The following is a 24,461-nucleotide window of genomic DNA, read 5'->3' on the forward strand; positions in this document are numbered from 1 at the left end:
CCACCATACCTGACTAATTTTTTGTAGTTCAAGTTGAGACGGAGTTTCACTATGTTGGCCAGACTAGTCTTGAACTCCTGACCTTGTGATCCGCCTGCCTTGGCCTCCCAAAGTGCTGGGATTACAGATGTGAGCCACCATGCCTGGCCTAATTTTGAGGTTTTTTTTTTTTTTTTGAGACAGAGTCTCACACTGTCACCCAGCCTGTAGTGCAGTGGCATGATCTCAGCTCACTGCAATCTCACCACCATGCCCAGCTAATTTTTTTGTGTTTTTAGGAGAGACAGGGTTTCACCATGTTGGCTAGGATGGTCTCGATCTCCTGACCTCGTGATCCGCCCGCCTTGGCCTCCCAAAGTGCTGGATTACAGGCGTGAGCCACTGTGCCCTGCCTAATTTTTGTATTTTTAGTAAAGACAGGGTTTCACCATGTTGGCTAGGCTGGTCTTGAACTCCTGACCTCAGGTGATTCACTCTCCTTGGCCTCCCAAAGTGCTGGGATTACAGGCATGAGCCACCACACCTGGCCCCAATGGTGGCATGATTAATGCTTGTTGAATCCCTAACCTCACTATAGTTAAGTAGTTAGATAGGCAGGCTCAGGAGTCATTCTGCTAAGATTTGTATGCTAGATTTTTTTACTAGCTGTGTAAACACATTGCCTTACCTATTTCTCAGTTTCCTTGTTGCTAAAATGGAAATAATACCTACTTCATAGGGTTGTGATGATTAGATGAGATAATTCACGTAGAGTGCCTGCTACATAGTAAGTGCTGAAGAAATGTTAGCTACCATTTTGGTGTTTTTCCTTTGAATGTATAAAACAAGCAGTTTTCCCTCACGGTTTAGCATTTACTTACGTATTCTTTAATTAATTCAAGCTTTCTGACATTGTCACCCCAAGCAGAGAGATCACTGTTAGTTTTGTGGAGACAGAGAGACCTTGCATTATACATTTCTCTTTAGCCACAGTGCCTGGAACAACAGTGGAGATGTAGTTGGCATTCAATATGTACTTAATTGATTTTATCACTGCTAAGTACATTTTTCTTGGTCTTGAGTTTGATAATAATAGCTATCTTTAATTGAGTGCTTTTATGTGCCAGACATTGTTCTAAATTTAGCTTCGTATCATCTCATTTCATCCTCACAGCAACCATATGAAGATTCTCTTATTCTCATTTTTTAGGCGAGGAAACTAAGGCATAGAGGAGTGGAGACTTACTTAAGATCACTTTGCTAGGAAGTGGCGGAACCAGGACAAGCATAGGCATAGGAAGTGGTTTTTTGTTTGTTTGTTTTTTGTTTTGAGACAGGGTCTCACTCTGTCACCCAGGATGGAGTACAGTGGTGCCATCATAGCTTACTGCAACCTCGAACTCAAGGGATTTCCTCCCTGCCTCCGCCTTCTGAGTAGCTTGGACTACAGGCACATGCCACCACGTCTAGCTAATTCTTAAATTTTTTGTAGAGACGGGGGCTCACTTTGTTGCACAGGCTGGTATCAAACTCCTGGGTTCAGGTGATCCTCCCACCTTAGCCTCCCAAAGTGCTGGAGTTGCAGGCATGAGCCACCATGCCTGGCCATATAGGCAGTCTTAATTCAGAGCCTATGATCTGAATTACATAGAACCATTACATATTCTGAAGCTGAAATAGTTAATGGAAAATTATAGTTTTGATACTTAATATCCATGTTCACTTTAGTTTAGATCTTTATTATTATAGTACAGTGGCTATTTTTTAAAGTCAGGTTGCGGGGTACGGTGGCTCACACTTGTAATCTCAGCACTTTGGGAGGCCAAGGTGGGCGGATTGCCTGAGGTCAGGAGTTTGAGACCAGCCTGGCTAACATGCTGAAACCCCGTCTCCACTAAAAATACAAAAATTAGCTGGGCATGGTAGCGGGTGCCTGTAATCCCAGCTACTTGGGAAGCTGAGACAGTAGAATTCCTTGGACCTGGGAGGCAGAGGTTGCAGTGAGCCGAGTCCATGCCATTGCATTCCAGCCTGAGCAACAAGAGCAAAATTCCATCTCAAAAAAGTTAAAAAAATTTTTAAAAAGGTAATTTTCATTGTAGTGATATAAAAACAGAATGTAAACCTAGTTTTCAGAGTAAAACACTGAGATGACTTCATTTTCATGATCACCACATAGGCTATCATTTTCTCATTTGGTGTAAATAATGTTTTTTGTTGTTCAATTTGTTTTGTTTTAAATACTGAATTAGAGCATTAGATCCTGTCAAATGAAGAGAAATCTTTTTCCCACCTCTATGGTAGTTACTTTCAATATAATTTGACTTTGCTTTGACTTTACTTTGGAAGAAGGTTCATTTGGAGATGCAGATTCTGCTGATATCAGCTAAAAGCACATAAGGAATTTTCAGTTTAGAGTAGTTCCTAGTGTGGATGTTAGCTGTAATGTGTAACAATTTGATTTGCTTCATACTCTTTTAAAAGTTTTAGCCAGGATATGCTTTTTAAAATGAGAGGTCAGTGATAGGAGAAATTGAGTCCTAGCTTTGTTGTTGTTGTTGTTGTTTTGTTTTGTTTTGAGATGGAGTCTTGCTCTGTTGCCCAGGCTGGAGTGCAATGCCGCCAGCTCAGCTCACTGCAACCTCCACTCCCGGGTTCAGGCGATTCTCCTGCCTCAGCCTCCTGAGTAGCTGAGACTACAAGCACATGCTACCATGCCTGGCTAATTTTTATATTTTCAGTAGAGACAGGTTTCATCATGTTGGCCAGGCTAGTCTCAAAACTCCTGACCTCAGGTGAACCATCCACCTCAGCCTCCCAAAGTGCTGGGATTACAGGCATGAGCCACCATGCCCGTGGCACATACCCACCACCATGAAGCATAATTTTAAAAAGAACAGAATTGCTTGTATAGAACTGAAGGATGTGTTTTTACCTTTGGCCTAGACATCTGGTTTCTAGGATTATGTAACATTTCGTAGGAAGTACCCAATTATTTTCATTCAAAAACTTGTAACACATCCATCTAACGTAAAACCTTCATTTACTAGAATGCTTGGAAAGGGAGTTTTTTCATTAACCAAGTTAGCCAGAAGATTCAACTCATCTTGGTAAAAATATTTCCAAAAAACATCACTTTACTTTTTAAATTTTTATTTATTTGTCTATTTATTTTCAGACAGGGTCTTGCTCTGTCGCTTAGGCTGGAGTGCAGTGGCATGATCATAGCTCACTGCAGCCTCAAACTCCTAGGCTTGAGTGATCCTCCTGCCTCAGCCTCTTGAGTAGGTAGGACTACAGGCATGCACCACCTTGGTTGGCCAATTTTAAAATTTTTTGTAAAGGCGGTTCTCACTGTGTTGCCCAGGCTGGTCTTGAAACCCTGGCCTCAAGTGATCTGCCCGCCTCAGCCTCCCAAAGTGTTGAGATTGTAGGTGTGAGCCACTGTGCCTGGCCTCATTTTTCTTTTTGATATTTTAAGTATGCTCAAGGGCAAATAAATATATGTGTAAACACATTGTTCCTTTGTGTGCTTTAGGTTTACTGAAGGTTACATCTCTTAGATTTAAAATACATGAGTGATTGAGTTACTAGTTTTGAACAAATCCCTGATGTTGGTGGTTTTAGAGGGCAAAACACAAAAAGTTCTGCTTCTCTAGGTTCCGGTAAACTACCACACTGTTGTCCTTATGATTTGAGTTTTAGGGTATCTGACCTAAGTCTTGCTGGAAACTTTAAAGAAAATATGTTAATATTTAGGAATTTAGAAACTGTTAATGAAGGCTTAGATTAATTCTGGTGTTTAGCTAGCAAATGACCCTATAACGTCCCCAACGGCCCCACTTCCTCAACTCCTCTCTGTCTCCACCCCCCAAATTCAGGTCATCTCAACGAAGGAAATCAGAAAAGTCTAGATGAAGAAGAGTTCTCCAGTGAGAAAACACAGAGAACAGCTGATTATTAATTGATTTTTTCATATTTTATAAAATTCCCATAGCTCCGTAGCTTATTTAATAAGTTTTGATAGATGGTTAATAACTTGATACTTTGGCATACTTCTGGAGAGTTTCTAAGGAATGTTCTACTTTTTAAAGACAGTCAATAAGAGATCTATTTCCTTAACTTTTTTGTCAGATCTACTGTTATGTGTCATCATATATTCAGCCATTTTCTGGATGGGCATGTGTGTGTTAGGAGGGATTAGACATACACAAAAATGAGTAGAATGCAGTCCCTGCCTTCTAGAGGCATATGCTCAGTCCAGTCCTATTTGTACCTTGCATTTGCGAAGTTTTGAGTCACAGGTGGAATCTTTCTAAGCCAAACTTCTGGGTTGCAAAAGTATTCCTTGGTTACACAGCATAATTCTGGGGCTAGAGCTATTTCACTGTTACTGAATTTTAGAATTGAGCAGTGGTGGGAGTACTTAGAAATCAGTTTTCACATAGTTGTAAAGATTTAATGAGAGAAAATAAAAACCTGACACAAATAGTTGAAGTATTCAGTAAATGTCAGTGAAATCTGAATATCATCTGTAATTGGTGAAAAAGAGACCCAGTCAAATGAAATGACTTGCCTAGAGGCATGCATCTAGTTAGTCATCAAGTCTGGCTTAGATTTCAGTCCTCATTATTCCTAGTTTATATTCTTCATTCGCATCTTCTGCCTCAAAGACATTGCCATAAATGTAAAAGGGAGGCTAACTCAATCAATAATTAATTATGTATCACCTGGGTACCTGGCACTCTGCTGGACTCTGGTAAGTATAGAGGTGTATTCCCATAGGTACCAGGGAGCTGGGGAAGGGAGCGGGTTAGAGCCAGGACATCAGCCTATCTGGAGCAGAGAGCTATTAAGTTAGGGAGGTATCAGATAAGTAGGGTGGGGCTAAGTAGAACACTGGGAAATCTAGGCCTGCCCTGTGTGACTACATTCTTTTTCCTGTAAGAGTCAGCCTTTGAGAGAATGTAATGTGGCACATTCCATTGGAGTTAGCCCTGGGTTTGAATTCTGGTTATAATGACACTCTTCTCAAAACCTATCAGTGATTTCCCATTTCATTAAAATTCGAAGTCCTAATAATTGTTTGCAAGGCCCTGTATAACCTGGGTCCCTACTACCTCCTTGGCCACTTCTCTACCCTCTCTTGCTCACTCTGCTTTAGCCATCCTGGCCCAAGCACTCTTGCTTTGGGGACCTTGTACTGATTACCCTCTTCTCCTAGAATACTTCTCCCCCAGATAGCTGTGTGGCTTGATCTTTCACTTCCTTTGGATCTCTGCTCAGCGTCACCTTATCAGAGAGGTCCCTCTGACCACTCTATATTACTAGTATCCTCTGCCCACCACTGTCACTTCAGCCCTTACCTGAATTTATTTCTCTTTATACCACTTATCACTACTTGGTATGTTTATTGTCTGTCTCTTTTCCTTAGAAGACTCTTGAAAGCAAGTGTCCTAGTGTAGAGTAGGTACTCTACTCAGAATGAATGAATGAATGAATGAATGATTGAGTTCTGTAACTCTCACGAGCCTCATTATGCTCATATGCAACAATGGAATAATAATACTTACTAAAAGGGTTGTTGGAGTCAAATAAGTTAATGCTTGTCAAGCCCAGTGTCTAGTACATAGTAAATGCTCAGTAAATGAAAATTCATGCCCTCTTTCATAAATTATTTTTATGGCTGTCCAGTTAATAGCTTTAGTGGTATCCTGATTCCCATTTGACTTAGATAAGAAGGACATACCACATGTTAGTGATGAAGACAAGTGGTTGTCATACATAATGCTATCTTAGCAGAATGCAGAAATTATAGTGTTTTATGTTTTTCTGTGGAACCACTAAGCTATAGGTAACCTCACTAAGTAGAATAGATATCTTTTAGGGAAGTCTTGTCAAAAGGCAAATTTTGAATTAAGTGAATCCTGTATTTCTGTTGTAAAACTGGAATCACACTTTTATTAGGAAAACATAGTCTCAAAATAAGATGAAATTGTAATCTGAAGTGCTACCAATCTATATATACTTGACTCTGGAAATATTTGCTTTGTAACTCCAACAAATGCAGTAATTTTGATTAGGGAGAAACAACTTCTACTAAGGATTAAGTTGTTCCATTTCTGTTTAGGAATAGAAGCACCCAGCAATCAATTAGAAGATTTTTGCCTAATCATTGCTTCTTATCAGATTTAGGGACTATTAGCATATTATTGTTATTGAAAGGTAACTGGTACTCAATAAATTTTAGCTTACTTTTTTTTTTTTTTTGAGACGGAGTTTCGCTCTCGTTACCCAGACTGGAGTGCAATGGCGCTATCTCGGCTCACCGCAACCTCCGCCTCCTGGGTTCAAGCAATTCTCCTGCCTCAGCCTCCTGAGTAGCTGGGATTACAGGCATGTGCCACCATGCCCAGCTAATTTTTTGTATTTTTAGTAGAGACGGGGTTTCACCATGTTGACCAGGATGATCTCAATCTCTTGACCTCGTGATCCACCCGCCTTGGCCTCCCAAAATGCTGGGATTACAGGCGTGTGCCACCGCGCCCGGTGCTTACTTTTTTACTAATCTTGGTGACCAAATTAGGGACAAGATTATGACTGTGTTCTCCAAATATTGTTATTTTAAGAGTACCATTACCAGCTAGGCATGGTGGCTCACACCTGTAATCCCAGCACTTTGGGAGGCCGAGGCAGGTGGATCACCTGAGATTGGGAGTTCAAGACCAGCCTGACCAACATGGAGAAACCCCGTCTTTACTAAAAATTCAAAAAATTAGCCAGGCATGGTGATGCATGCCTGTAATCCCAGCTACCTGGGAGGCTGAGGCAGGCAAATCACTTGGACCCGGGAGGTGGAGGTTGCATTGAGCCGAGATTGTGCCACTGCACCCAGCCTGGGCAACAGAGTGAGACTCCGTCTCAAAAAAAAAAAAAAAAAGAGTACCATTACCAAAAAGTGAATTCGGAACAATTAATTTTTAAGTTTCAAAATTCTAATAAGTGAGGATTCATTCTTATTGGACATGGGAGCATTGCCCCGATAATATTCACAAATTACACAATATATATCAGTTTCCTCATTTTCTTCCACTGAGCCGGTCATTTAGCAGGCTGGTGTTTCACAAGTGAAACTGGCATTAATCTAGAGAGGATAGAAAGGGCTCTCACAAAGAAGGTTGAATTTGGCTGGAAGAGCCATATACTTACTGTGTTATGTTATTTCTTGAAGTTCTATTGAAACTTGATGATAAGTGTGTTTCCTCTGGGCAATGAGTACTCTATTCATATGTTCTGTACTCCATCTACTTGTAATAGAAGACAATGAATGCTCTTGGAAAGCAAGCAAACAAGAAATCATGTAACTAACTTCCAACATCTATGAATGAAGAAATCTCCCTCACCCTCCCCAGTAACCAGAAAAAGAAAATAGAAAGCAAGACATAAAAGAAATGAAGGGCTCTATTCTTGTTGCAGAAATCAGTAAGGAACAGAAGTGTTTAGAGTCCCAGGCAGGCTGATGTTAAAGTATTCCTCCTTATTGATAGATGATCCGTTCCCCTGGACCTCTGCTTTCTTGGTCTAGAATAGGGACTTAAACATCCAGGATTCAAATATTACCATTCCTAGTCTTAGCAAATATCTAGAAAAAGCTAGAGAGGGCTGCACAAAACCATATATTCGACTATAATGTGATATAGAGAGCACAGTTGAAAGAACATTGCCATTGAAATCTGATGTCCCTGGCATTGGATTTTTTGCTCGCTACTTATTTATTGTATATGCTTATATAAAATACTTAACCTCTCTAAATACATTTCCTTACCTGCAAAATGAAGGTATATCTACTTGAGATTGCTGTTGTGAAAATTAATAAGAGAATATATACAAAGCTCTTAGTATATAGTGCCTGGAACTTAGAGGTGCTCAATTGGTGGTAACCTATTATTAATAATAAATATACATTGTCTTTCCAAAAATGTTTGCTATAGAAGAATTATTGTATTTGATTTGATTTTTTTAATTGTTGCAAATTGATATCTGGCCTAGAGGCCCTTCTAAAGGTGTTAAAAATTTTAACAGTTGCAATGGGAGATCTAGAAAAATTAGTAAATTTTGGGGGGATGATAAAACCACCACCTACTAGTTAGTAACATAGTTACTCTACAGGAGAAAGGTGAACCTTGTAATTAGTTTTTGGAGGAATGTGTGTGTCAAGGTTTTGATCATAGCATGGTCTCTATTAGTTTGCATGTATTAATATTTATTCTGAGTGTGAAGAGACCAGGGAGCTTAGAAGTAGGGTACTTATGATGAATGTATTTTTCTTTTAAATAAATCTTTTTCTTCCTATCTCCCCAGCTGCTCAGATAAAGAATTTGATGAGCCAGCTAGGAACTAAGCAGGACTCAACCAAGCTACAGGAAAATCTGTGAGTAACTTCCTGACGAGGTTGGGTTTTGTGAAGGCCATTTGAGGATACAGTGTCCTTACTGCATGGTAGCTTAGGTTTCAGGTCTGGGAAGTTAGAGTGAGAGGCAGTGGGTCATGAAGTAATAGTTGGATCTAAAAAGAGGGCAACAAAGTATATTAACGGATTGTGATCTCCACTGCCTTTCAAAGTCCTTGAACTCTAGTTCTTTCTCCTCTTGGGCAGTTTAGCAGAACAATTTAGGGAAGTAAAGAAGGGAACTTGTACCACTGTTACACTACTCTGTTCACAACTTTGTCTAAATAAGCTTCCTTGTTGGTATAGGACTCCTAATGATCTAGTCTAATTGGATTTCCAGCTGCAGTCAGCCTTCCATATCCGTTCCTTCTGCACCTGTAGATTCAACCAAGCACAGATAGAAAACATTCAGAAAAAAAAGGTTTCTACTGAAGATGTACAGACTTTTTTCCTTGTCATTGTTACTGAAATACAGCATAATAATGATTTACATAGTATTTACATTGTACTAGGTACTATAAGTAATCTAGAGATGATTTAAAATATACAAAAGGGGGCCCAGCGCAATGGCTCACGCCTGCAATCCCAGCACTTTGGGAGGCCAAGGCGGGTGGATCACCTGAGGTCAGGAGTTCAAGACCAGCCTGGCCAACACGGTGAAACCCTGTCTCTACTAACAATACAAAAATCAGCTGGGAGTGGTGGCGGGTGCCTGTAATCCCAGTTGCTCGGGAGGCTAAGGCAGGAGAATAGCTTGAACCCAGAAGGCGGAGATTGCAGTGAGCCGAGATCGCACCGAGCCGAGATCGCACCACTGCACTCCAGCCTGAACACCAAAGTGAGACTCTGTCTCAAAAAAAAAAAAAAAAGATAAAAAATAAAGTATATAGGCTGGGTGCAGTGGCTCACGCCTGTAATCCCAGCACTTTGGGAGGCCTAGGTGGGTTGATCTCCTGAGGTAGGGAGTTTGAGACCAGCTTGACCAACATGGAGAAACCCCATCTTTACTAAAAATACAAAATTAGCCGGGCATGGTGGCGCATGCCTGTAATCCCAGCTACTCGGGAGGCTGAGGCAGGAGAATTGCTTGAACCCAGGACGCAGAGGTTGTGGTGAGCCAAGATCATGCCATTGCACTCCAGCCTGGGCAACACGAGTGAAACTTCGTCTTAAAAAATAATAATAGCCGGGCGCCGTGGTGCGTGCCTGTAGTCCCAGCTACTCGGGAGGCTGAGGTGGTAGGATCGCTTGAGCCCAGGAGTTCTGGGCTGTAGTGCGCTATGCTGATTGGGTGTCCGCACTAAGTTCAGCATCAATATGGTGACCTCCCGGGAGCGGAGGACCACCAGGTTGCCTAAGGAGGGGTGAACCGGCCCAGGTCGGAAACGGAGCAGGTCAAAACACCCGTGCTGATCAGTAGTGAGATCACTCCTGTGAATAGCCACTGCACTCCAGCCTGGGCAACATAGCGAGACCCTGTCTCTAAAAAAAACTAAAAATAAATAAATAATAATAATTTTAAAAAATAATTTTATGGAGGGGTATGCACAGGTTCTATGCAAATGTTATGCAATTTTATATCAAGGACTTGGAGGGAGGAGGCCCTGGAACCAATCCCCCATGAATACTGAGGGACCACTGCGATATATCATTAGCAAAAGGTATTCGGAATGGCCCAAGGGGAGCCTGAGGGAGAGAATAGTAGACTGATAGTAGGGACTCCTGATTCTTTTTATCACATCCTCTTCTGCTCCATTTCTGCTTTTAGTGCTATTCTTTATCTTTAAAATATACTGAGCAATATTTTTTGTTTCCTGCCCTAGGCAGTATAAGGTGAGAGAATGACTATTATTGTGAGCTTTTTCCAGGGAAATATGAAATATCTCTGGATATTTTAGTACTGCCTGGGATGTTCAAGCCCCTGATTGAGTCCCTCTTGCTTTTGACTCTTTTTTTTTTTTTTAAATCCTGGAGTCCCATTTGCAGTAAAAAACAAACTAACAAAATAATTAGTAGTGTGGTATGTTAGCCCATTTGGGCTACTACAACAAAATACCATAAACTGAATAGTTTATAAACAACAAATTTATTTCTCATAGTTCTGGAGGCTGGGAAGTCCGGTGTCAAGGCATTGGCAGATACGGTGTCTGGTGAGGGCCCGCTTTTTCATAGATGGCGCCTTCCTCCTGTGTCCTCACTTGGTGGAAGAGGCAAGGCAGCTCTTTGGGGCCTCTTTTATAAGGGCACTACTTCTATTCATGAGGTCTTTACTCTCATGATCCAGTCACCCCCACAAAGGACCCCAACTCATAATACAATCACCTTGGGAATTAGGATTTCAACATATGAATGTTACAGGGACACTAACATTCAGACCATAGCATGTGGTTTCACTGTCCTCACAGAAAACCTTTGTAGAAATGGCTGAATAGTAAAGGAAACCAGACACGAAAGGAGTACTTTTTGTATTTCTGCTTTCAGTTCCACTTACTGTGTTACATATTCTTTCCTCTGCAATTCCCCTTCCTCCGTACTCCTTTTGTATTTTTAAACAGGTAGGGCTTCTTTGTTTTGGAGAGAAGAGCCAGAAAGTCAGGTATAAAGAGCAGGTAGGAAGCCAAGGATAAGGCTGGAAAAGAGCTGGCTTTAAGCAAGAGCATGGGATGTTTCACTAGAGTAGATAGGAAACTATGCTTTCAATACACATTTCATCTAACCATCTGTGCCTAGCTCTAGTCAGTGGACTGTGACAGACACTTAACGATTCAGAACTCCTGGACAATGAGAGAGTTCAGTATGTTTAAACTACTTGATTTAGCTGTGGGCAGCAATTGTTGTTTTTATATTTTTATCAGAACTGCTGACATGCTTTTCTTTTCTTCCCTGGTCTGTGCTTCCTTCAGCAGGTTATTGAAGCAGATTCTTTCTGCTCAGTGAAGATACCTTGAAGTGGGTTTGCCTGGGTAATATATCTGGAATGTGTTGTGAACCTGGGCATCTAGGGACTCATTTCTTCAAATGGCCCTTCATTCCCTTCATTATGAGACACTCTGAGAACAAAGTGGTTCTAAGTATAGCCCTCTCAAGAAGTGAGAACATCCTGAAACATGTCTTTTCTCTCTTAGGCAACAGTTACAACACTCCACAAATCAGCTTGCCAAGGAAACAAATGAATTGCTGAAAGAATTAGGGTCCTTGCCCCTACCCTTATCTACTTCTGAACAGGTTGGTATTTTCTGTTTTGTTTTGTTTATTAATAGGAAAGAACTTTGTGTTAATAGAAAGGCAGTATACAAAAAAAAAAATAAGTTGGCCTTTGTTTCTAGACAGACTTCCTCTGCACCTCAGTTTCTTCTCCATAAAGTGGGGGATATGTGACTGTTGGGGCAATAGAAAGAATGTGTATACCAGGTGTGGCAAATTGCCTGCATTTAGTAGGTAATCAATATGTGGTGGCTGCTGCTATTATTAATAACATTATTAATATATTAATAAAATGGATTTAACTGAAGAGAAATCTCAACATTTGTATGTCTTTGGGGTTTGACTAGCAGTTTTATGTTTGTAGGCTTGCTCCTTTCTCCTGGTTGTTTTGTTTTAATTATTATTATTTTTATCATTGTTGTTATTTTAGAGATGGGGTCTTCCTTTGTCACCCAGGCTAAAGTGCAGTGGTGTAATCGTAGCTCACTGTAGCCTCACACTTCTGTGCTCAAGCAATCCTCTCCCCTTAGCCTCCTGAGTAGCCATGACTGTAGGCATATACCACCACACCCAGCTAATTTTAACAGTTTTTTTTGTATAGACAGAGTCTTGCTTTGTTTCTCAGGCTGGTATTGAACTCCTGGCTTCAAGCAATCATCCCGCCTCCGCCTTCCAAAGTGATGGAATTACAGGCATGAGCCACGGTGCCCAGCCTTCCTAGTTTGTTTTGTATCCATTATCTGTAAATTTTAATGAAACATCTTTCTTTCATGTTTTGCGGCTACCTTCATGTTCTATCATGAGTAATTCACAGATCTCAGGCAGGTTAAGGAACTGCTCAGGGAAAATGGGTTCTCTTTTCAAGTCATTTTATTCAGTGGCCATTTAAATTCTTTAGAAACACAGAGTTTTTACTGAGATTCATTGTTCCCTTAAAATGCCACATTCCGTCCCTCCTTCATTGTGGCTTGACTCTTCATGATTTACCTCAGGTCTCCAGTAAAAAAAATTTTCTCTATCTACCTTCGTATTATGATTCTGTTTTGCTTTTAGCTTCTATACCATTTGTGGGGGCACTTAACCATTTTTTGTTGTTTTTTGAGATGGAATTTCACTCTTGTTGCTCAGGCTGTAGTGCAATGGCACAATCTTGGCTCACTGCAACCTCTGCCTCCCAGGTCAAGCAATTCTCCTGCCTCAGTCTCCCGAGTATCTGAGATTACAGGCATGTACCACTACAGTCCGACTAATTTTGTATTTTTAATAGAGATGGGGGGTTTCTCCATGTTGGTCAGGCTGGTTTCCAACTGCTGACCTCAGGTGATCCACCTGCCTCGGCCTCCCAAAGTCCAGGGATTATAGGCATGAGCCACCATGCCTGGCCAGGGGGCACTTAACTTTTATTGCTTTTGTAATTTTATTTTATTTTTGAGATAGGGTATTACTCTATCACCCAGTCTGAGTGCAGTGGGAATCATAGCTAACTGCAACCTTGAACTCTTGGGCTCAGGGGACCCTGCCACCTCAGTCTCCTGAGTAGCTGGGACTACAAGTGCACACCACCACACTCAGCTAAATTTTTAAATTTTTTGTAGAGATGGGGGTCTTGCTATGTTGTCCAGGCTAATCTCAAACTCCTGGGCTCAAGTAATCCTCCTGCCTTGGCCTTCCAAAGTGCTGGGATTATAGACATGAGCCACTGTACCTGGCCTTTATTGCTTTTTTTTAATTTTTTTATTTTTTTTGAGACAAAGTCTCACTCTGTCGTCCAGGCTGGAGTGCAGTGGCATGATTTTGGCTCACTGCAACCTCTGCTTCCTGGGTTCAAGCAATTCTCCTGCCTCAACCTCCTGAGTAGCTGGGATTATAGACGTGCACCACCACACCCAGCTAAGTTTTGTATTTTTAGTAGAGACGGGATTTCACCATGTTCGTCAGGCTGATCTCAAACTCCTGACCTCGTGATCTGCCCACCTCGGCCTCCCAAAGTGCTAAGATTACAGATGTGAGTCACCGTATCCAGCCACATAATGCTTTTTATTATTGAACTTTTTAAATGATAATGTCCTGTATCTGATGGCTCTGAAGACAAAACCTTTCAACTTCCCTGTCCTGAGTTGTTTTTCAAGGTATGGGTTGTGGCTAGTGGAACATGAAATCATTTTAGTGTATTGTGATCATAATTAAAAAAAACTTAAATAGAGTAGAAGTATCAGAATCTGTATTATGTAATAATGGTATATATTGTTATATGAAACTATTGTTTCATACATACATGTGTATATGTGTGGATGGATCATGATGTCAAATTCTTTTTTTTGAGACGGGAGTTTCATTCATGCCAGGCTGGAGTGCAGTGGCACGATCTTGGCTCACTGCAACCTCCAGCTCCCTGGTTCAAATGATTCTCCTGCCTCAGCCTCCCGAGTAGGTGGGACTACAGGCGTGCGCTACCACGCCCAGCTAATTTTTGTATTTTTTTAGTAGAGACAGAGTTTCAGCATGTTGGCCAGGATAGTCTTGATCTGTTGACCTTGTGATCCTCCCACAGTGCTGGGATTACAGGCTTGAGCCACCGCACCCGGCTTTTTTTTTTTTTTTTTTTTTTGAGACAGTGTCTTGCTCTGTCACCAGCCTGGAGTGCAGTAGCACGATATTGGCTCACTGCAACCTCCGCCTCCCAGGTTCAAACTTTACTCCTGCCTCAGCCTCCCAAGTAGCTGGAATTGCAGGCACCCACCACCACGCCCGGCTAATTTTTCTATTTTTAGTAGAGACAGGGTTTTGCAATTTTGGCCAGGCTGCTTTCGAACTCCTGACCTCAGGTAATCTCCCCAGCTAGGCTTCCCAAAGTGCTGGGATTACAGGCGTGAACCCAGTGCCCAGCCCATGATGTCAAATTCTTATTGTAAATCTCTGTCAAAAAAAAAAAAAAATTCAAAAGCACTAGTTTAACCTGATAAACTGTTCCATGTAGCATATCTGGAATTTTGGCCCCCACTTGCAGAAAAGAGAGAGGACAAAATGCTTTGTCATCCTGCTAAAAGTAGTTACCCTTTGGTTGTCTGTATACGGACTGTTCTAATTGTTACTCATGCTGATGTTTCAGTTATGGACCATTTCCCCCTTGTCATCTAATAATACATATTGCTGCCAAATTAGCTGTTTCTTCCTCCCAACCATGCACTTAGGGAATACACACTTGTAGATAGTTTTCATAGTAATAAAAAAGGAGTTAAGGGTCTGATGCAGAGTAGTGAAAGTATTTAAGAGTTAAATGGTAGCCTAAGCAAAATATAAATAGAAAATCAAAACTGCTACCAAAACAAAATTCATCAAATGTCTTTCAAAACCAAATAGAAGTTATTTTTGGATTATGCATGTTGTTGTTCCTTTCCATTATCTTGGATCATTAAGAACACGAAATAGGTGGGCGTGGTGGCTCACGCCTGTAATCCAAGCACTTTGGAGGCCAAGGAGGGCAGATCACCTGAGGTCGGGAGTTCAAGACCACCCTGACCAACATGGTGAAACCCCATCTTTATTTAATGAATAAATAAATAAAAAAGAACACGAAATAGATCTACAAACATACTCTCTCTGGTGAAACTGAATTCCTTGATTCCCCTCCTCTTGTTATGCTCAGTATCCTTTTGTCTTTCTACACTTTTCTCGTCTAATTAATCTTATCCCCATCACCCATCTTTTCACTGCTGTCTTATACATCAAACCATACTCCTACTTTAAGGTTTTTTTCCATACTTACGTACTATCATCAGTGATCTAGTTACACAGTCCAGTGGCTTTTGAGGTTTTTTTGTTTGTTTGTTTGTTTGAGACAGGGTCTCACTCAGTTGTCCATGCGAGGTGCAGTGGAGTGGTGCCATCATGACTTACTGTATCACTGTAGCCTCAATCTCCCAGGCTCAAGTGATCCTCCCACCTTAGCTTCCCAAGTAGCTGGGACCACAGGCATGTGCCATCACACCCAGCTACTTTTAAATTTTTTATAGAGGCAGAGTCTTGCTGTGTTTCTCAGGCTGCTCAAACTCCTGGGCTCAAGCAATCTTCCCTCCTCGGCCTCCCAAAGTGCTGGAATTACAGGCATGAACTGTCACACCTGGCCCTTTGTAAAAAGTTTTTATTCACTTTTTTTTTTTTTTTTTGGAGACACTCTTTCACTCTGTCACTGAGGCTGGAGTGCAGTGGTGCAATCTTGGCTTACTGCAACCTTTGCCTACCAGGTTCAAGTGATTCTCCTGCCTCAGACTCCCAAGTAGCAGGGACTACAGGCACACATCACCACATGAATTTTTGTATTATTAATGGAGACAGGGTTTCACCATGTTGGCCAGCTTGATCATGAACTTCTGAACTCAAGTGATCCGTCTGCCTCGGCCTCCCAAAGTTCTGGGATTACAGGCGTGAGCCACCATGCTGGGCCCATTCACTTTTTTTCTCTGTTTCCTTTGATCCTCTCGGCTATCCTGTCTGCACTGAAACTTTTCTCTTGCCATGATTCTCTTTCATTCTGTCCCCCAACTCTGGAGATCCCCAGGTTGAGTCTCAGCCTCCTTCCTAGACTCCATATCCTCTCAAGAGCGGGCATGCCCCAAGGTTGTGACATTGATCCTCAAATTCTTTCACTGTATGCTTTCTCCCTCAGGAGTCACCTGCTTTTATGACCTCCCTTTCACCTTTATGATCATGACCTCCAGATCTTTTTCCAACATAACCCCTACACCTCTAAGTAGTTGGCCCATATCTTCAATTCATTTTCTGACATCTCCTCCTGAAATAAACTACTTTCACAAAAAACTTGTCTTATACTGAGTTTTTCATGTTTTACCTAACCCCTTAACTAACTTTATTGACAATATTTACCATTACAGAAAAGTTTGTGCCTTTTGACCTGATATTCTCATTCATGCAAATTAGTCCTAAGGGGGAAAAATAATTCTGAAGGTAAACACACTCACAGACACACACACACATACACTCTCTCTCTATATATATATACACACACACATATATATACGTGTGTGTGTGTGTGTGTGTGTGTGTATATATATATATATATATATACACACACACACACTCTGGAGCCAAATTTCTTGAATTTAAATCCATCTTTGTCACTTACTGTGTGATCCTGGGCAAATTACATTACCTCTGTGGTACTTTGGTTCTCTGACATGTAAAGTTGGGACAGTAATAATGCCTAATTTATAGGTCATTGTATAGGTAAATGAATTATTATATAAAGCACTTACAGTAGAACTGGTACAATGTAAGCACTATATAAATATTAGCTTTTACATTGGGCTCACTTTAACTTTATAATATTTAATAACTTGGAAAATCTAGAAGGAATATTTACATGAAATTTAGGTGAACTTGATGGAATATATGTAACGGTTAAAGATCATGGCTGGGCGCAGTGGTGCACACCTGTAATCCCAGCACTTTGGGAGGCTAAAGTGGGTGGATTGCTTGAGTACAGGAGATCGAGACCCAACCTGGGCAACATCTCTACAAAAATTAGTCGGGCTTGGTGGCACGCATCTGTAGTCCCAGCTACTCAGGAAGCTGAGGTGAGAGGATTGCTGCAGTGAGCCGAGATCGCACCACTGCACCCCAGCTTGGGTGACAGAGCAAGACCCTGTCTCAAAAAATAAGAGAGAGAGATCATAATTGTGAAGAGCTTGGTAACATAGAAAATGTGTGTGATGTACTTTAAAAAATGATAATATTTTTGCATGGTGAGGTTAGGGAATGATGTCCTCCCCCCATTGTTATAATTTTGTTTATTCACAAATAAAAATCTCAGAACAAAAAAGGTTCCCATCTAAATTTGCTTTTAATATAACCATCATTCTCCCAGATTTGAAATTTCAGTCCTTCTTGACTTCATCTTTCTTTCCCTACCACCAGTCAAAATGTTTCTTAAATTTATTTCTTTGTGATCTTATTACTGTTACTGTGTCCTCCTAACTTTAAATTTAGACTATGGAATTGGTAATCTGTTTGACTTGTTTCTTTTTTCTATCCCACTTTTTTTCTTTTTCTTTTTTTAATTATTTATCCAAGACTGACATCAATACAAGTATCTATTCCACTTTTTATACCATCACAGACTAATTTTTCTAAATTACTATTTTGTACCCATCACATTTCCTGCTCAAAGATCTTCATTATTCTTTTTTCTTTAGAAGGTGAACCCCAGGCCGGGTGTGGTGGCTCACGCCTATTATCCCAGCACTTTGGGAGGCCGAGGTGGGTGGATCACGAGGTCAAGAGATCGAGACCATCCTGGTCAACATGGTGAAACCTCGTCTCTGCTAAAAATACAAAAATTAGCCAGGCATGGTGGTGCACACTTGTAGTCCCAGCTACTCGGGAGGCTGAGGCAGGAGAATTGCTTGAACCCAGGAGGAGGAAGTTGCGGTGAGCTGAGATCGCGCCATTGCACTCCAGCCTGGGTAACAAGAGCGAAACTCTGTCTCAAAAAAAAAAAGAAAAAGTTGAACCCCAGACTCATTACCTTGGCATTTTGTTTTGTTTTGTTTTCTAAGACCAAGTTTTGCTCTTGTTGCCCAGGCTGGAGTGCAGTGGCACAATCTCGGTTCATTGCAACCTCTGCCTCCTGGTTCAAGCGTTTCTCCTGCCTCAGCCTACCAAGTAGCTGGGATTACAGGTGCCTGCCACCATGTTTGGCTAATTTTTTATATTTTTAGTAGAGATAAGGTTTCACCATGTTGGCCAGGATGTTCTTGAACTCCTGACCTCAAGTGATCCACCCACCTCGGCCTCCCAAAGTGCTGGGATGATAGGTGTGAGCTATTGCACTCAGCCTAGCTTGACATTTAAAACCTGCTATGGTTGGCCCCTTTTTTACCTTTCCAACTTTGTTTTTTAGCTACTCTCATTACTAAACCTGTAGTTCCAGCCAAACTATCTGCCTAGAGATCCTCTTCAGATTCTGCCACCATGCCTTTGCTCACACTGTTCTCTTGCTTGGATTTGCCTCACCCCTTCTTTCTGCTTATTCATGCCTTCCTCTTACTTCACTGTCCACCTTTCTTGACAACTTGAGTTCTTACTGATTATTCCTGTCTCTGAACTCCTATAGTCCTAATTGGATATAGCAGTTATTTATTATGACTTTGTTACTTGTCTGTCTGTATCCTTTATTTACAAATAGATGGTAAGTGATTTGAGGTCAGGGGTGAGTTTTTACTTCTGTGTTCTTAGAACAGGACAAATGCTGTCAGTATGTGGTGTGTGTGTGTGTTTTGTTTTGTTTTGTTTTTTGAGACAGGATCTCACTCTTCTCAGGCTGTAGTACATGGCACGATCTTAGCTTACTGCAGCCTCAACCTTCCAGGCTCAAATGATCCTCCTGCCCCAGCCTCCTGAGTAGCGGATGTACATCACCACACCTGGCTGATTTTTGTATTTTTTGTAGAGATGGAGTTTTGCCATGTTGCTCAGGCTGGTTGCAAACTCCTGGGCTCAAGTGATCTTCCTGGCTCAGCCTCCCAAAGTGCTAGGACTACAGGCATAAGCCACTGTGCCCAGCCTCAGCATGTGTTTTTTAAGACGTAGGTAACAAGCTTAGTAGAGATATGTCTTTAGATAAATAAAGTACTTATCAAGGTCTCAAAGATTTTAAGCTTCACTAAAAATAGCCTGCAAAATGATTCTAGTTTTCAGGGAAACTGTGAACTTAATATAGATGAATAGGGTTTTAACATGTTAGTCAAAACCAATCTCTGTTTGGCTTCAGTTGGAGTCCAGAGGTATTTATTCTCTTTTAGATTCTCCAGGGCACCAAAATTCTGAATTGCAGTTCTTTGGAGATTACTTTAGAAGTTAAATGCAGAGTGTGTGCAATGGCTTATGCCTGTAATCCCAGCGCTTTGGGAGGCCAAGGCAGTAGATCACCTGAGGTCCAGAGTTTGAGAATAGCCTGGCTAACATGGCAAAACCCCATCTCTAATAAAAATTAGCCAGGCCTGGTGGTGGGCGCCTGTAATCCCAGCTACTTGGGAGGCTGAGGCATGAGAATTGCTTGAACCTGGACAGCAGAGTTTGGCAGTGAGCTGAGATCATGACACTGAACTCCAGCCTGGGCAACAGAGCAAGACCTGTCTCAATAAAAAGAAGAAAAAAAAAAAGGTTAAATGCAACCCAGTTCCCAGGTTTGTCAGAACGAAAGAAGAAAAATTTTGACTTGGTCTATAGTATTAACCAGGGCTTTGAGCTAGCAAAGAGCAAATTTATCAATTTAAAGAAGAGACTATTTCATAATCATTTTTCTAGTTGGAAATATTTAAGGGTATAATTTTGCTTTTAAGGGAAATTAAAACCACATTATTCTGGGTTAATATGAAATCTCAAGTTGTTGCTTCATTTCCTTAGCGCCAGCAGAGACTTCAGAAGGAACGCCTCATGAATGACTTCTCTGCAGCCTTAAACAATTTCCAAGCTGTGCAGAGAAGGGTATCCGAAAAGGAAAAGGAGAGTATTGCCAGAGCAAGAGCTGGATCTCGTCTTTCTGTAAGTTGATTCCCAAAAGAAAACCTTTGCAATTTCAGAATGTTCTTTCCCAAGTTCGTAGGTTTTTTTTTTTCTTTTTCTGTTTGACCAATAAACATATAAGTTAGCTGCTGTGAAAATGGCAGGTTGGTATAACCTATCTAAAAAATATGTATGCATGTGATCAAAGCCTAGAAAGGAATCCGAATGAGGGTTAAAAGATACAAGAGGAAGAACTATGTGTAATTTTCTTTTTCATTTTGATAATATTGGTCTTAACATTAAAAACCTAAAAATGAAAAATAATGAAACTCTTTCCTGGAATATAACAGGCTAGTTTATTTGGACTAGCCCTCTGTTTTTGAAAAGGATTATCAAATACTGGATTTTAAAAATCCAGCTTCTCAAAAGTATCAACGATTTATGAAAACATTAAGGTAAAGCCTGAGAGATAAGCAGAACACTGAAACTGCTTTTGCATTGAGTATGTTTACTGAAGGCAAACTTGAACTTCAGTTTTGATATCCTCATGGCATGAGGAGGATAAAAGTCAAAGCCAAAGGTCCACACAAGGTAGAGAATATGAAAGAAAGTACAACTCAGATTAAACTGGGCCCTAAAAGACTATGTCCTTAGAATATCAATTCAAAAGTGAGCTCTCCTTTCCCCCAGCAGATTGCAAAAACATTGCATTAGCACTGAACTGAGCAGATGGAGGAGGGCAGGAGGGAGGAGAAACCCAGACAGTAGTTTGTACCACAAAGTAACCTTCTTCAGACAGATTTTCTGCTCAAATTCATCCTATCTGAATGGTTTAGTGGTCCTGGACTGGTAAAGCCACCTATATGCTGGGTAGAAGCAAACACAAATTCCCGCTGTAGAAAGACACCTTTATCCTAACGCTGAAATAATACTCCCAAATAATTTTTCTAGGGCAGTAAGTACCATTCACTAATAATAACCATGTATACAAAGAAACAAATTACTCTGAACAAGAATTATTCTTATTATGTAGAAACAATAGTGAAGTGAAACATACCTCCAAAGACTTTGTACATTAGAATTACAAGACAACTATATTCACTGTGTTTAAAGACATAAAAGGCTGAAAACCTCTGCAGGAAACTATAGAAAGCTTTGAAAAGGTGTCAAATGAATTTCTAAAATGAAAAGATATAATATGGAAACTTAAAAATTTAGTGGATAGGCTGGGCACGGTGGCTCACGCCTGTAATCCCAGCACTTTGGGAGGCCGAGGTGGGCAGATCACAAGGTCAAGAGATCAAGACCATCCTGGCCAACATGGTGAAACCCCGTCTCTACTAAAAAAAAAAAAAAAAAAGCTCAGAGGTCTTTCTTATGGCCGGGCATGGTGGCTCACGCCTGTAATCCAAGCACTTTGGAGGCCAAGGTGGGCGGATCACCTGAGGTCGGGAGTTCAAGACCAGCCTGACCAACATGGTGAAACCCCGTCTTTAAAAAAAAAAAAAAAAATTTAGTGGATGGGTGGTTTAACTAGAAATTGGTTAGAAGATATTATCCAGCATGTAGCATGGGGGTAAGAGGTTAAATATGGAAGAAAGATGATGAGAATTGGAGAACGGAGTAAAAAGATCGAATGTGGTTTTAACTGGAGTTATAGAATGAGAATAGGGCAAACATAGAATAAAGGTGATATTTGAAGAAATAATGACTGATAATCTCCAGAACTTATGAAAAACACTAGCCCACAGTTTCAAGAAACCTAACAGATCCCAGGCAGGATAAATGAAATCTCTAATCTGGATACATCAAAAGACAAATTTCAGAACAGAGACAAAGAGAAAAGTCATAAAAATAGCTGGAAAAACAATAGAATACCTTCAAAGATAAAATAGTTAGATTGGCAGTTGACTTCTCAACAACAGTGGAAGCCAGAAGTAGAGTGCTATCTTGAATGTTAATGAAGGACAATAACTGTCTACCTAGGATTCTAAACCCACTGAAAATATATGTCAAGAATGAGGGCTAAAGATATATATATATTTTTTGAGATGGAGTTTCGCCCTTTTTACCCAGGCTGGAGTGCAGTGGCGCGATCTTGGCTCACCGCAACCTCCGCCTCCTGGGTTCAGGCAGTTCTCCTGCCTCAGCCTCCTGAGTAGCTGGGACTACAGGCACGCGCCACCATACCCAGCTAATTTTTTGTATTTTTAGTAGAGACGGGGTTTCACCATGTTGACCAGGATGGTCTCGATCTCTTGACCTCATGATCCACCCGCCTCGGCCTCCCAAAGTGCTGGGATTACAGGCGTGAGCCACCGCGCCCGGCCCAAGACATTTTCAATCAAAAGTGAGTTTTCTATCAGCACACCTTACTGAAGGAAATTCTAAAGAATGTATTTCAGGTGAAAGGAAAGTGATCTCAGATGAAAAGTCTGAAAAGCAGAAAGAAATGAAGAACAAAAAAAGTGGTATATGTGAAAAGACAAGTCACAGACAGGGAGAAGACATTGCTATATTTGTTTAATAGCAAAGAACTAGCATTTAGAATACATAAAGAATTCCCATGAATCAATAAGAAAAAGATGCAATAGAACAAAATTGTCAAACTTTTTGATCTCAGGACCCCATTACACTCTTAAAAATTATTAAGTTCTCTTCTTGAATCTTAAAAAAAAAAAATTACTAAGGACCTGTATTAGTCTGTTCTCACACTGCTATAATGAACTGCCCAAGGCCGGGCGCGGTGGCTCACCTCTCTAATCTCAGCGCTTTGGGAGGCCGAGGCAGGCGATCATGAGGTCAGGAGTTCAAGACCAGCCTGCCCAACATGGTGAAACCCCGTCTCTACTGAAAATACAAAAAATTAGCCGGGCATGGTGGCAGGCACCCATAATCTCAGCTACTTGGGAGGCTGAAGCAGGAGAATTGATTGAACCCGGGAGGTGGAAGTTGCAATGAGCTGAGACCACACCACTGCACTCCAGCCTGGGTGACAGAGTGAGACTCTGTCTCAAAAAAAAAAAAAAAACTGCCCATGACTGGGTCATTTATATAGGAAAGAGGTTTCATTGACTCACAGTTACACATGGCTGGGGAGGCTTCAAGAAACTTTCAGTCATGTTGAAAGACACCTCTTCAGAGGGCAGCAGGAGAGATAATTAGTGCCCAGCAAAGGGGGAAGCCCCTTATAAAAACCATCAGATGTTGTGAGAACTCACACATTATCACGAGAACAGCATGGGGAAAACTGTCCCTGTGATTCAGTTTTCTCCATCTGGTCTCGCTGTTGACACGTAGGGATTATTACAATTCAAGGTGAGTTTTGGGTGGGGACACAGAGTCAAACCATATCAGACCCCAAAGAAGTGTTGTTTATATGAGTCATATCTATTAATGTCTACTGTATTAGAAATTAAAACTGAGAAAAATTTTGGATGTTTATTCATTTTTAAATAATATACTCATTACGTATTAATATGAATATAAATTAGTTTTTTTATGCACATAGGGAAAGAAGGAATTAAACCAGATTTTTAATTTTAAAAAATTGTGTTTCCAAGAAAAAAATTAGTGAGCAGAGTAGTATTATTTTCATTTTTGCAAATACAGACATTTTTTAAGTGTCTGGCTTACCAGAAGGCAGCTAGATTTTCATAGCTGCTTTTGTTTTTTAACCTCCACACTAAAGATGTAAATGATTTATATACCACCATTACAGTTCTGAATTTGACTATGTACTTACTTTTACCGGTGAATTTTATACTTTCATATGTTTTCATTTTACTAATTAGCATGTTTTTCATTCAGCTTGAAGAACTTCCTTTAGCACTTCATGTGAGGCAGGTCTAGTGGTGATGAACTCTCAGCTTTTATCGTCTGGGATTGTATCTGCTGTTATATTCAGTCTGTTGTGATAGGTTGTTCTGGTTGAAGTATCTGAAGAAAATCCAAGCTGGCAGAAATATACAATTGGAAAAGGAATATTTTTATAACCTTTTCAGATCATTGTTGATACTCTTCTTTGATACTACATCAAAACTTGACAGAAGTTACATTGTAGAATCAAAAACCATAATTATTACTTCATACTCTGTTACATTAACATCTGTTGGTCTGTGTTATACTTAGATTGGATCTTTTATCCATGCATGATTTTTGTAGCATCATGTATTTATCATTTGGATAGTACTGGTTCCCTGAGTTATGCAGGTCTTCCAAAAGTTGATATATTTTATTTTACAATATTAAAAACAAACATATTTCCATCAGTTTCACCAGAAAAGTCTTCAACTATTGGGAAATT

General features: G+C 40.6%; 1 protein-coding gene across 1 annotated transcript in view; it reads left to right on the forward strand.

Annotated features, from left to right (window-relative positions):
* Positions 1–24,461, forward strand: part of STX12 (syntaxin 12) — a 50,134-nt gene that overhangs the window by 9,007 nt on the left and 16,666 nt on the right. The window contains exons 2-4 of the mRNA XM_012439961.3: positions 8,341–8,410; positions 11,554–11,653; positions 20,057–20,194. Of these exons, the coding sequence (XP_012295384.1) occupies positions 8,341–8,410; positions 11,554–11,653; positions 20,057–20,194 (308 nt within the window). The remainder of the gene's footprint in view (positions 1–8,340; positions 8,411–11,553; positions 11,654–20,056; positions 20,195–24,461) is intronic.

This window comes from Aotus nancymaae, unplaced genomic scaffold (genome assembly GCF_030222135.1).
Source record: "Aotus nancymaae isolate 86718 unplaced genomic scaffold, 86718_ANA_hifiasm-v0.15.2.pri h1tg000053l, whole genome shotgun sequence".
NCBI classification, from domain to species: Eukaryota; Metazoa; Chordata; class Mammalia; order Primates; family Aotidae; genus Aotus; species Aotus nancymaae.